At 53.6% G+C, this 14,175-nt stretch overlaps 1 protein-coding gene across 1 annotated transcript; it reads left to right on the top strand.

Moving 5' to 3' along the window:
• Positions 1-9,377: 9,377 nt before the first annotated feature.
• On the top strand, positions 9,378-11,347 carry LOC119267288. The gene has a single exon (XM_037548657.1). The coding sequence runs from the start codon at positions 9,531-9,533 to the stop codon at positions 11,136-11,138; it is 1,608 nt and encodes a 535-aa protein (XP_037404554.1). The 5' UTR covers positions 9,378-9,530; the 3' UTR covers positions 11,139-11,347.
• The last annotated feature ends 2,828 nt before the right edge of the window (positions 11,348-14,175 follow it).

The raw sequence follows: 14,175 nt of genomic DNA on the forward strand, positions 1-14,175 counted from the left end.
CTGCAGTCCAGTACTCGCCTAAGTTCTCTCACTTGAGGACTTAGCTGCAGTCAGGCACTCGCCTAAGTTTGAAAAAATCCTACCGAGTGGAGAGCAGTCCTCCCACTCGGGGGCTTAGCTGCAGTCCAGTAGTCGCCTAAGTTCTCTCACTTGAGGACTTAGCTGCAGTCAGGCACTCGCCTAAGTTTGAAAAAATCCTACCGAGTGGAGAGCAGCCCTCCCACTCGGGGGCTTAGCTGCAGTCCAATACTCGCCTAAGTTCTCTCACTCGGAGACTTAGCTGCAGTCCAAGTACTCGCCTAAGTACAAAACACATCCCACTCTGCAGTAACGAGGTGCAGGTCGACTGCCACCTCCTCCTTGGGGAGCTTTGCCACAAATAGAACGTGCACTCCATCCTGCTCTGCAGTAACAAGGCGCAGGTCGACTGCCACCTCCTCCTTGGAGAGCTTCGCCACAAATACAACATGCACTCCATCCTGCTCTGCAGTAACAAGGTGCAGGTCGACTGCCACCTCCTCCTTGGAGAGCTTCGCCACAAATACAACGAGCGCTCCATCGCTGACCCGCAAGGACGACGAGGTGCAGGTCGACTGTTACCTTCTCCTTCGGAGCTGTGCCACAAATACAAAGTTGTCTCAAATGAAGAACAATTTCCACTCGACGGGGGATTCATAAAGATATTCAACGATAAACCAAGTTCAAATAAATCCTAAAGGTTTCGGACCACAGATCAAAGTGCTCGGGCATTCAGCCCGAAAGAGTTTAACGGTTACAAAAACCACTCGGCATTTCGAGGCAAATTTAAGGTGAGGCATGAAAGTTTGTTCACTCCGCAGGAGGAGGGCTGGCAGGCTTGACGAACTCGTCCAGGTCGACGCCGTCGGCGATCCGAGTGGCTGCAGCGATGAAAGTCTCCATAAAAGTTCGGAAGTCATGCTTCTGGGTGTTGGCGACCTTGATTGCTGCCAGTTTGCCTTGTCGCACCTCCTTGCAGTGGACACGAACCAAAGACAGAGCCACATCAGCGCCACACCGAGCAGAAGACTTCTTCCACTCCTGCACTCAGTCAGGGATTTCGTTAAGTCGAGTCATCAGGGACTCAAGATCATTTTGGAGCGCGGCCTCTGGCCAAAGTGTCGGGTTGATCCGTGACATGACGACCTTCAGTCGAGCCAAGTAGTCCACGACACCGTCGATGCGGGATTCCAGTCGGAGCAGATTCATGGCGGTTTCATCTTTCACGGGAGAATTGATTGGATCCAAACCAGGTTCGATCCTCCCAGTCTCCTCCTCGAAGTTTTGGCAAAACTCTGCATCACGATCCAAGGATGAGTCAATTTACATACGCCGAGTCGACACAAAAAAAATCAGTCGGGACAAAATGTGCACCTTCAAGCTTGATGAACAACTTCTTGGCAAGGCTCCTCAGATAGCTCTCCAGATCGTCCCTCCTGCGAGCGATGCCTTCCATCTTCTCGCCCAGGTTGAGGTTCTCCTTCTTCCAGCGCGAGCACTCCTTGTTGGCTTCGTTCAGAGCAGATTTCAGCTTGGTATTCTCTTCTTCCAACTGGCCGACCGAAGCCAGCTTCTGTTCAGCCAGAGCGGTTCTGTCGTCAGCTTCCTTTCGAGCAGCAGCCAAATCCTGATCCTTCTTCATTAGAGCTTCTCTCAGTTTTTCTGCAAAGAAACAATGCTTGGTTCAGAAAGAGCGGAAGGGTACTCAAGTCTAAGACAGACCAGTCGACAAACTCGTCTTACCAGTGGCGCCGTCCTTGACTTTTTGCAACTCTGTCTTGGCCAGCTCCAAGTCAAGGTTCAGTTGGATCTGCTGTCTCTCCAAGTCAGCAAAGCGAGCTTCAAGATCACAAGATTTCTGAAATCAAAGAGGAGAAGTTATTTTACAGCGAAAAATGACAAGGACAATAAGTACTAAGACTACGGTCGACTGCCCGCAGTCCACCATAGTCTCGGGGACTACACCCAGTGGGTGCACTTTGCATGCCCCCACTGGTTCTGATCCCACTCGACCGGCCCGTTGGAGTCGAGTGCAGGGAGTAAAAAAAAGAGGGGGAGAAAATAGAACTGAGACCATAGTCGACTGCCAGTAGTCGACCGTGGTCTCGGGGACTACACCCAGTGGGTGCACTTGATGTGCCCCCACCGGTTCTGATCCCACTCGACCAGACCGAGTGGAAGAGACAAACTACAAAGACTACAGTCGAGTACCAGCAGTCCATCGTAGTCTCGGGGACTACACCCAGTGGGTGCACTCAGCGTGCCCCCACTAGTTCAAAAATTCAATGGATGCACCCAGTGGGTGTACAGATGCAAAGATTTTCAGAAAGAGTCTTCAGCTAGCATATCCTAACAGAACAAGCAGCAACCAACTAACCTGAACGTTGCTCTGGAGAGCCGAGCTGGCATCGTAGGCGGCCTGGCTGGCGTCCCGCACCGTCTTCATCTTCTCCATCATAATGCCCGCCTGGCGTATGGCTTCCTTGGCAGCATTCACTTCGTCCTCTGGGACGTGATGGGTCGCAAAAACCGAAGGCGGCTCGACGGGGGCCTGCGCAGTCGACGAAGGAGGCAAGGCACTCGACAAGGGCACGGCGAAGGTAACAGAACCCCGATTGGCATCACCAGTGTCCTGAACGACTGGTTCCGCCCTCGGCGTCGATTGTAGCACCTCGCTTGCAGGAACTTACCTATTTCTCCTCGTTAAAGGCCTCTCGGGCTCTTCATCATCATCATCAGGGAGGTCAATAACGTTAGGGGCTATTCAAAGTTCAATCGACGAAATCACATCACACAATGGTACACATTGCAGTTGAATCGACCAAAATAAAGACAGAATGGCAGAAATCATACCCAGAGTAGAAGTGACCGCATCCTCCATCACCTCGTCATCGTCCCTGTAAGCTGAGGTCCCGGAAGTAGCAGCGCTGCCAGTTCCCAAGTCCGTCCGGTTAAAACAAGAAAAACAAGCAGCACAGGGCATCAAGTGAAGATAAAAAGAGACACTCACGCAGAAGCGACGGGGATGTCAATCTTAATCTTCGACAACGCCTTCCGAAGCTTCAGCTCTGCGACTTTGGGATGCTTTGACGATTTCTCGGTCGGAGTTGGCGAAGAGGTCCGAGGACGCTTTGAAGACTGACCAGCTTGAGCAATCGCCTTTTCACGGGCGCTCGGCCGTTCTTGGTCAAGTTTGGACCGCCTCTCCCTGCGAGGAGGCGACTCGACTTCTTCTTCGTCACTCGGGCCGTCGCTTTCTTCGTCCCCTCCACCATCAGACTCCCATTCGCCACTGTCGCCGCCGCTCGCCTCTCCTTCCGGGTCCTGCTCCTGTTCTCCGTTGGGCATTGAATACATTTCAATAATGGCCTGAAAGAAAGCAGGGAGAACAAAGTCAGTTGACTCAGTATTGGCAGCCGCGCGAGTGGATTCAGATTACAAACAAAAGCTCGGAATCGGACCTTCTCTGGTACATGAGACTGGTCGAATGGAGGAACTCTCCTAGCTCCCCTGGGGTTGTCCTTGTTTCCGGTCATGCCCGACAGCCACTTCTCTAGTGTGTCGTCATCGACCTCCTCCGGGTGAATCCGAGTGGAGTCTTCAAGACCCGAATACATCCACATCGGATGGTCTCGGGCTTGAAGAGGCTGGATGCGCCGCTGAAGGAAGACCTCCAGGAGATCCATGCCGGTGACCCCGTCACGGATAAGCTGGACTACTCGCTCTACCAGCACCCTCACCTGTGCCTTCTCCTCCGGGAGCACCTTCAAAGGGGAGGGTTTCCTCACTCGGTCCATGGTGAAAGGAGGGAGGCCAGTCGACTGGCCTGGCGTTGACTGGTCTTTGCAATAAAACCAGGTCGACTGCCATCTGCGAACTGAGTCGGGAAGAATCATGGCCAGAAAGGAGCTTTTCCCTCTCATCTGAACACCAAGGCCCCCGCACATCTGAATCACTTGGGTCCTCTCGTCACTCGGATTAGCCTTTTTCACCGTCTGTGAGCGACAAGTGAAAATGTGCTTGAAAAGGCCCCAGTGAGGCCGACAACCCAGGAAATTCTCACACAAAGAAACAAAGGCGGCGAGATAAACGATCATGTTGGGAGTGAAGTGGTGAAGTTGTGCCCCAAAGAAGTTCAGAAACCCCCAAAAGAAAGGGTGAGGAGGCAAGGAAAATCCACGGTCGACGTGGGTGGCAAGGAGGACGCGCTCACCCTCCTGAGGTTGCGGCTCGGACTCCTTCCCCGGAAGCCGCGCTGATTCATAAGGGATCAGCCCTCCTTCGGCCAGGTCGTTGAGGTCTTCTTGCGTGATCGTTGAGCGGATCCAGTCGCCCTGGATCCAGCCCTTTGGCAGGCTGGTTCGCGAGGAGGATCCGCCCCGACTGGTCGCCTTCCCCTTCGACCTCGTCGTCGCCTTCTTTGCCCGCTCTAGAGCCGCCGTCTTCTCCTTCCCCATCATTGCCGGCGAGACGTGTACGATGCGGTGGCGCGGGGCCGAGAGCGAGCGTGGCGAGGGAGCGAGAAGAGAAGAAGATATAATGGGGACGCACTGTTTAAGAGACTCCGGTCCTACGCCTTATATGAGGCCTCTTCCGAGTGGCTGACTGGTAGGCCCGGGCGGCCCTGTCGAATCCCGTAACAATCGCGCACGTGATACGTGGCGAAAAAGGTGGCGCGGGGATCGAGGCGGCTCCGCCCTATCCCATCCGATTACTGCGACCTTTCCCGTCCCGCGCGCTTCCCAAAATTCGGATCCCGCGAAATCTGCGGGCAGCAGAACAACTTGTTAGATCGAAGATCTCCTCTGCACCATCACTCGGAGCCTTTCAAGTAAAGAAACTCACTAGACAAAAATTAAGAATGGATCAAGGCGACTGAAAAGGAAGTTGCTGTCATCACTCAGGTCCATTGATCCGAAACCAGATATGCTCGTGGCATGAAAAGTGAGTCGGAGAAATTCTCAACTCCTTCCCCACTCAAACCTCGATCCATTCGGGGGCTAATGATGAAGCCATGTACCTAGGGTAGGGTCATGGTCCTGTCCCAACTGCCCTACCCAAGGACATCTCTAGAAGAAATCATCTTTCAATCGACTTGGAGGTGTTCCACTCGACAGACTCGAAGACACTCGACCAAGACCAAACCACTCGACGGTCAGGAGACCTAGAGGCACTCCGCATGCTAACGGTCGGTTATTAAGTAGCCTTTATGGTCATCATAGCACTTTATGAGGGGCATTACTAGTAACGCCTGACCTTAATGTATTTAAAACCCTGCATAACTGGGGGCCGGAGGGGGCCGGCGAACTCTATATAAGCCACCCCCCTCCTAAGTGAAAAGGGTTCGCACCCCTGTAATTCATACACGCATAATCCAGTCGACCGCCTCCGGGCTCCGAGACGTAGGGCTATTACTTCCTCCGAGAAGGGCCTGAACTCGTAAACCTCGCGTGCTTACAACTTCTCCATAGCTAAGATCTTGCCTCTCCATACTTAGCCCCCTACATCACTGTCAGACTTAGAACCACGACAGCGGGTCCTGGGCCTCTTCTTCTCCGGCATCGTCGTCCATACCGTCGATGTCGTTGGAGCCGTAATCGAGCATGTCAATTAAGTCTTCGACAGTGGCTATGGAGTGGGTGGCGGGGGCAAAATTCCCTGTCATCAACTAGTTCGGCTGCGAACCCCCAACTAAGGATAGATTTTTTAATGAGTTTAGCACGTCGCCCAAAGGCGAGTGCTGGAAGATGTCTGCGACGCTGAATGCGAAGATCGATAAACGATCAAGTTCCGTGTCCGCAGACTCACACGGTTCAGAACTTTTGCCGGAGATGAGTCCGGAGTTCCGGTGACACAGATATTGTGTGAGGTTAAGTCCATGTGCGGCTCCAACGTCGGGGAATCTGTGGCCTTCGTGGCGGGGTTGAGCCTCCGGTCCTTCGATTACGCAGTATGCTCCGGATCTAAGGCCAGAGCGGTTACAGGAGCTATCTCCTGGATGCGGTCCGATGACAGATTTAGGTCATGTCCATCGGGGTGACTAGGAGTGGTTGCCGCGGTCTTGAATCCGGCGAAGATCAAGTCTCCACGAATGTCCGCAACGTAGTTCAAGCTCCCAAATCTGAGCTAGTGGCCAGGGGCATAGCTATCGATCTGCTCCAGATGGCCAAGCGAGTTGGCCCGCAGTGTGAAGTCGCAGAACACGAAGATCTGTCCAGGGAGGAAGGTCTCACCTTGGACAGCATCGTTGTTGACGATTGAAGGGGCCATCAAACCTTTTGAGGATGCGCAATGGAACTCTCAATGAAAGCACCAATGTCGGTGTCAAAACCGGCGGATCTCGGATAGGGGGTCCCGAACTGTGCGTCTAAGGTCGATGGTAACAGGAGACGGGGGACACAATGTTTTACCCAGGTTTGGGCCCTCTCTATGGAGGTAATACCCTACGTCCTGCTTGATTGATCTTGATGAATATGAGTATTACAAGAGTTGATCTACCACAATATCGTAATGACTAAAACCCTAAAAGTCTAGTCTGGCTATGATTATGAGGATTCGACTTATCTACGGACCTAGCTCTCCGGTTTATATAGACACGGGAGAGATCTAGGGTTACACAAGGCCGGTTACAAAGAAAGGAATCTTCATAGTTGGTCGCCAAGCTTGCCTTCCACGCCAAGGAGAGTCCTATCCGGACACGGGTGGAGTCTTCGGTCTTCGTATCCTTACGGCCCATCAGTCCGGCCCATATCCAATAGATCGGACACCCGAGAACCCCTTAGGCCAGGACTCCCTCACCAAGGGGTCGTGCTAACGGCACAGTTGGATTACCCAAACCCGTATTGATGATAATCCCGTAATAAGGGGGCACGATCTCTGCTTAGACAAGACGTGTCAATAAGGACCGCACCTCGAAATGCGAAGCAGGAGGCTGAAAAATGGTTCAAAATAATAATAAGGCTAGAACATAATGTCTCACCAAAAAAGTTGTCAGTGGACACTGCTTATTTTGTTTAAGTATTTTGCCCTTATGGTTCAGGGTTGTGACGGTTATACAGAGCCGAACATATTTCTTTTGACCAACTGCTTTGGAGTATTCGGAGGAGGAACCCTCCTTGCAATGCTGAAGACAATCTGCGCGACGGACACATCGTCATTGAAGCTTGGTTCAGGGGCTACTGAGGGAGTCCTGGACTAGGGTGTCCCCAGGCGTCCGGGCTACGTGATATGGGCCGGACTGATGGGCCAAGAAGATACAAGATCGAAGGCCTTCGCCTCGTGTCCGGATGGGACTCTCCTTTATGTGGATGGCAAGCTTGGCGTCTGGATGTGAAGATTCCTTTCTCTGTAAACCGATTCTGTACAACCCTAGGACCCTCCGGTGTCTATATAAACCGGAGGGATTAGTCCGTAGAGGCAATCATAATCAGATAGACTGGACATCTAGGGTTTAGCCATTACGATCTCGAGGTAGATCAACTCTTGTAACCCCTATACTCATCAAAGTCAATCAAGCGGGAAGTAGGGTATTACCTCCATCAAGAGGGCCCGAAACTGGGTAAACATCTTGTCCCCTGCCTCCTGTTACCTTCGATCCTCAGACACACAGTTCGGGACCCCCTACCCAAGATCGGCCGGTTTTGACACCGACACCAGGCGCGGGGCCCGTATGACGGGGGCACTGTTCTCCGTCTTGTCGTGCGTCACAGAGTGGTTGGGCCAGCTCGGCTACAGTGGCGCGTCGCCTGGTCGCCATCGGCTAGTGTCAGCAGGATGAGGGGTGCACTATTGCCATGTTGGCCCTGGTCAGTGGAGTAGGTGGGCCACTGCAGCCATGCTCCTGCCGGTCAACGGAGTTGGAGGGCCACTATAGCCTTGCTCATCCCTTTTAGGGGACTTTATCCATCGTACGCCTTGGATGGGACGGGTGCTGACCCGTGGCTGGGTTGAGGAGCGTTCCACGACGGCGCTTGCTTGTAGGAGAAGTCATGGTTTGGCGGGACCGGCCGGCATGCGCCAGCGAGCCTGGTCGGGTTGCGGGGCTTGGCCGGGTTGAGGAACCCGACCAAGGGCAAGCTGGATTGAGGGGCGATGCCGTCCCCGATGTTTTTGAAAAGGGTCCGGGTTCCGTTTCCTGCCCGGGGTTCATCCCCCCGACATCGGTGGAACTGGTAGTCTGGTATCATCTACAAAGGACATGGGGTGAGATTATATTCACTTCATGCTAGCTTCCATTTTCTTGCCATGATGTATTGGAATGTGAAGCTCTCATCGATTATTGAAGGAGTGGCATTAGCAAAATGATGGAGTGACCCCCCTAACTAATGAATCAGATTGCTCACAAGCGGTAAAGTTGATTCGAAGCACAATGATTGATCATTTGAGACATGTATTCCTAGTGCATGAAATGAAATAAGCTTTGTGAGGAGATCGCAAAATTACTCACATATGCTTTGCAGTGCTGCCTGGCTTGGTTCTAGACCGAACGATGTACCCATCTTGAAGGTTACTTTACCAGAGAGTAAGTCCTATTGACCAAGAAGCGAAAAAAGCCGACGGTACTTCTTAATGTTGTACGTAAGAGGGTTATCCTAGCTAATAATCATGCCATGCTTAGATTTAGGGATTAGGGATTCTTATTGGGAAATAGATTGGATTGGCATTCAAGTTCGAGCAGATCTTATTGGTTCAACTTAGGCATTGTTGTGTCAATTAAAATATCAATCTTCATCAAATAAGCGCTAAGATTCTAGTTCAAGCATAGGAGCATTAAGCTCTAAGCACAACTTTCTATTAAGTATTGCAATCATTTGCTTTGAGTAATAGAAGTCATTTAGGAAAAAGATTGCTACCAAGGCTTGAGGCTAGGATTAATTGTTGGTAGTGAGGGGCTCTTCATGTAGAGATGAATATATTTTTAACCAATGTTTTTTTTGCAATCATATATTGTAATCAATGTCGAATATATCAAATATATCTTATCAATACACTTCCCTTTTCCCTTCCCCAAAAATAAATATATTTATTTTTCCTCAATAAAAAGGCACCACACAAAAAAAATACAGGCGAGGCGCTTGTGGAAAATCACAGCCAAGGGCCTGGTCTGCATTTGCCAAAACTTCGAGGGTCATGTAAGAAAGAAAACTTTGCCAAACCACAGCCAGCCGAGGAGGCATACCGGGGCAGCAGCTGATTCAACAATCCTCCACGGATATTCTGCGCGCACGCCCACCTACAAACAGTGCCACAGAGGAACCCACCGGGCGCAAAGAATCCTAGGTGGTTTTCGGCGCGACCGTGGGCTCCCCACAAAACCGAGAGCGTGTGCCGCTCCCTCTAGCGGAGGCGGCTGCTGCTGTTCGGCGCCGATACCGGCGGCGGCCGTCTGCCCCCGCTCCTCTTTTTATTCGCCGCTCCTCTCCACCGGCCAGCGCCAAACCTATAGTTGACCACAAGAGTCCCTCAGAGAAAAAAAGAGTTGACAACCAGAGACCGGTGGCCAGGCTTTGCAGATGGAGAGGATTGACGGAGCAGGGCTGGGTGCGCGTGGGTCTGCGGGGGCGATGCTGGGCATGGAGATGCATCTCGTCCACCAGCCGCAGCCGCAGATGCACGCGGCCTCCTCGTTCCAGCAGCCGCCGGAGCACCTCCACCACGGCAACGGCGGCGGCGGCGGCTTCCAGGTCCAGCACCACCAGGCCATGCCGGTGAGGCAGCAGCACCCACCGCCACCGTACGCGGCTTACGTGGCGCCGCCGTCGAGGGTGGTCAAGGCGCATGAAGAGGAGGAGATGGGCAACGGCGTCGGGAATGGCGGCGGCGTCCTGCAGCAGCCGGGGGCGGGGGCGGCGGGGTGCCCGTGGTCCCGGATGAAGTGGACGGACGCGATGGTGCGTCTGCTCATCGCGGTGGTATACAACGCCGGGGACGACGGCGAGGGCGTGTCTGCAGGAGGCAAGGCGGCGGCGTCGCACTCGCACGGGAAGGCGGGGGCGTCTGCGGCGGCGCACGGCGGGCACGGGCCGCAGGCCGCGGCGCAGCAGAAGAAGGGCAAGTGGAAGTCCGTGTCCCGGGCGATGGTGGAGAACGGCTTCAAGGTGTCGCCGCAGCAATGCGAGGACAAGTTCAACGACCTCAACAAGCGCTACAAGCGCGTCGTCGACCTGCTCGGCCGCGGCACGGCGTGCAAGGTGGTCGAGAACCCCGCGCTGCTCGACGCCATGGGCGAGCTCACCGCCAAGGCCAAGGAGGAGGCGCGCAAGCTGCTCAGCTCCAAGCACCTCTTCTTCCGCGAGATGTGCACCTACCACAACGCCCCCGGCGCCGCCGCAGCAGCCTCGCACGGCACCGACGACGGCGCGGCCTGCTTCCACCACCCGCGGCCGGTGGCAGTGCCGGGCGCTGCCAACTCGTCTGCCGGCCTCCAGGTGGTAGCGATGGTGAATTCCTCCACGCGTTCTGAGGACGACAGCGAGGACGACGTCCTCAGCAGCAAAGAGGCTGAAGAGGAGGAGGAGGACGACGACTACGACCTGGACGACGTGGAGGAGAAGGCGCCGGGCACCAACCGCCGTGGGAGCCGCGTCGACGACAGTAATGGCTTCCACAACTACGGCGGGCACAAGAACAAGCGCCGTCGCGGCGAGAGCAGCGCGGCTGAGGCCGGAGAAGAGGGAGAAGAGGACGGGAACAAGCACGCCCGCAGGAGGCCGTGCGCCATGCAGCAGTTGCAGCGCGAGCTGGCCGCGGCGGAGGCCGGCGGCGACCAGCAGCAGCTGCGGCAGTGGATGCAGCGGCGCGCGCTGGAGCTGGAGAAGCAGAAGCTGGCGTACGAGGTCCGCGAGTACGCGCTGGAGAAGCAGCGCCACAAGTGGGAGCAGTTCAAGGCCACCAAGGAGTGGGACATGGAGCACGAGCGGCTGCGGATCGAGCGCCGGCGCGTCGACGGCCAGCGCATGCTGCTCGTGCTCAAGCAGAAGGAGTTCGACCTGGACCTCGCCGAGGCCTACAACAACTACTCGTCGTCCGTGGACCACCACCCGGGCGCCCAGACCCCGCCGCCCGCCGGCTTCCAGCAGCAGCCCGGCTCCAGCCCCTCCACCACAGGGCACCCGAACTAGCCAGGCAGGCAAGGGCAGGACACTATGCATACATTAGATTTAGCTTTTCCCTTAGGCCACCATGCATACTCCATTTTTACTTCTCCTTCGCCAGCATGCATTACCTTTTCGCTTTCGATTCGTTGTAATCAGAGCAGTGGAGCAATAACCTGTAAGATGTCTATGGTCTCTTGAGTTGAGAAGTTTCAGAATTCACATGCCTATGGTCTCTTGTTGATTTGCCTGGAATAATCATTGTGTCATGGAGCCTGTACTTTGTCACCGTTCAGAACATTGGAGTATCTACCTCGATCGTGGATGTCCATGGGCATCTCCGAGGTCTCCGAGGTGTATGCACTCTGCACCAGCCACACGGGGCGGTGCTGATCCCGAGCCACACGGGGGCACGCCGAGGTCCACTGCGCACGCGGTGTGCCTTGGCCTTTTGCAGTGGCTCTACCTAGGAATCGTCGATCGTCGCCGTACCTTTCTCCTCCCCACCGACCCAAATGAATGACGATTTTGTTTGCTTTTTGTCTGTTTAGAGCAACTTCAACAGGCTGATCCAAACGGACATGCGTTTCCGTTTGGGCCAGCCAAACGAACATCCACGTCCACTTTTTGGTTTGGGTCTGCATGCGCGTCCAACGGGTGGCCTGACGCATTTTTGCATGTCCGTTTTGGCATTTTGTCGAACACGTAGCAGGCAGCGGGGTTGGCAGCAGCTAGACGGCCGGCGGCTGCAGCGGCACAAGCCCAGCGCGGGTGCGAGGCGAGGCCGGGACGAGCGTCGCCTGCTGGTCACGGCGAGGCGCGACCTGGACGAGCGTCGCCTGCGGAGACGAGCGCCGGAGGGGAGAGGGACGAGCTCCTGCGCGCGACGCGGGCGTGGCCGGGCAGAGCGTCGTCTCCTGGGCGCGGCGAGGCACGGCCTGGACGAGAGTCACCTACGGGGACGAGCGCCGGAGAGGAGAGGGATGAGCTCCTGCGCGTGACGCGGGCACGGCAGGGACGAGCGTCGCCTGCTGGGCGCGGCGAGGCGCGGCCTGAACGAGCGCCGGAGGGGAGAGGGACGAGCTCCTGCGTGCGATGTGGGCCGACGGGAACCCAGGAGGACGCCGCGGAGCACGGAGGTCGTCGGATGGCAACTCCGACCGCATCCATAGCAGCACCAGCACGGCCGGAGCAGCACGCTCGCCGCCGAGCACTGGCTGGCTAGCATAGCAGCACGCTCGCCGCGGAGCACTGGCTGGCTAGCATAGCAGCCCCTAGCATGCGGTTGTGCATGTAGGCACGCACGCAGCCGGAGCAGAACGCCCGTCGCAGCTCACCACATGCGCCGCCGCTTGCCGTGCCCGCCGCAGCTTGCTGCACCCCCATGTAGGGACCGAAACGCAAGGACCCAAACGCTGCGTTGTAGATCGCCGCGGCATCCTCTCCAGCTCGCGGCGCCCACTCCGGCCGTCAACTAGCCGCGCTGCAGGTCGTCACGTCTTGCGCGCGCTGCAGGTCGCGCGGCGCGAGCGGGGCATGGCTCGGCGCGAGCGCTGCGGGGCCAGCGCGGGTAGGAGCTCCGACGGGCGCGGCGCGGGGCGTGGTGGCGCTCCGGCTCGAGCAGCTGCGACGGCCGGGCGCGGGGATGGGAGGCGAGGCGAGGCCGGCTGCCGGCGTGGGTGTACGGGGGTTCGTGTGCTGGGCAGAGAAAAAGGAGGAGAGAAAGGTGGGAGGTGGTAAGTCTATGCCAGATGGGCCAGCCTCGCATGCAGCGGACCAGTTGGACGCAAAGAGCGTTCGCTTTGTGTCCGCTTCGGACCCAAATGCAATTCAAATTTGTGTCTGAAATGAGTCTGCGCGGATATAAAGCGGATAGAAAATAAAAATGGATCAGCATGTTGAGCAGTGTTTTTTGTCCGTATGGACCCAAATAAACATGCAAGGACGAAGTAGGTCATGTTAGAATTGATGGAAGCGTTTCTAGTCTCCTCGAGGAAGAGCTGCAGACGTTTATTTATTGAGGCAGAACCTTGCCGTGAAGTACAAGAGATGAATTAGAAATCCAGCTATTACAAGGAGATATAAGTCACTTTAGTTAGATTTCAGTCAGCTGACTTTTAATTTTATGGTTAGTTGATTTTTTGGCTGTTGGATTGTGCTTTAAGATTTGTGTAGTTTTTCTTTTTTCTGTCACGTTTTGCTGATGTACTGGGCTGGGCTGTTTGAGTTCGACCGACTCCTATTTTGAGCCAGTCAATTTTGTTCTTGGGCTGGATTTTAGTGCGTGCATGCTTTTTTCCATGGGTTCGCTTTTGTTTTCTCCACGTGTACGCTTTTATTTTCTATTTACCAGTGGAATTTTGTTTTTCTTTCTTTGTGTGTATTTCCATATGTTGAGTATGTGTAAATGTATACATGTACAAATTACATTAGAGTACGGAAACTTCAGTCTTATATATTTATTCTATATATTATAACAAGTGCATTTTTTGTGCTAATTATGTGGATTTTTTTTTCATTTTCTTTATTCTTCAGGGTAATAGCAATTCTAATTGTTATGTGCTACTTTTTTTCTAATTAAATAAAATTTTGATAATTATGTGTATGAATGCATGAGAGTACTATATAATATTTGTGTAAATTATACTAGACTGTTAAAGTTGCATTATTATATGTGTATTCGCTGCATATTATAAAAAGTGCATTTTCATTGCAAAGTTGTGTGCAAGTTTTTTTATTTTCTTTCTTTTTAAGAGTAATTCCAATGTCACTAATTTACTATATCTTAGAAAACTTTATTTGTTTTATTACGTTTAGTTTTTAATTCATTTCCTATTTTAAGGACGATACCAATGCCACTAATTCCTTCCTTGTTTACAAACTTTGTTTTTATACAAAATTCACTATTATATGTTTATTCTTGCATTACTATTTTTTTTGCAATTTATGTGTAAGTTCTGTGCAAATTGTATCATAATTATCTTTCATTTATTTCTTCTTAAAGGGTGATACCAATGCCACTATACTTGATTTCTTCTTAGAAAAATCTATTTTTATTTTTGTG

Source organism: Triticum dicoccoides, chromosome 3A (assembly GCF_002162155.2).
Source record: "Triticum dicoccoides isolate Atlit2015 ecotype Zavitan chromosome 3A, WEW_v2.0, whole genome shotgun sequence".
NCBI lineage: Eukaryota > Viridiplantae > Streptophyta > Magnoliopsida > Poales > Poaceae > Triticum > Triticum dicoccoides.

Excerpts from the sequence above, each read along its gene's own strand:
- LOC119267288 (XM_037548657.1), top strand. The coding sequence starts at position 9,531 with ATGGAGAGGATTGACGGAGCAGGGCTGGGTGCGCGTGGGTCTGCGGGG.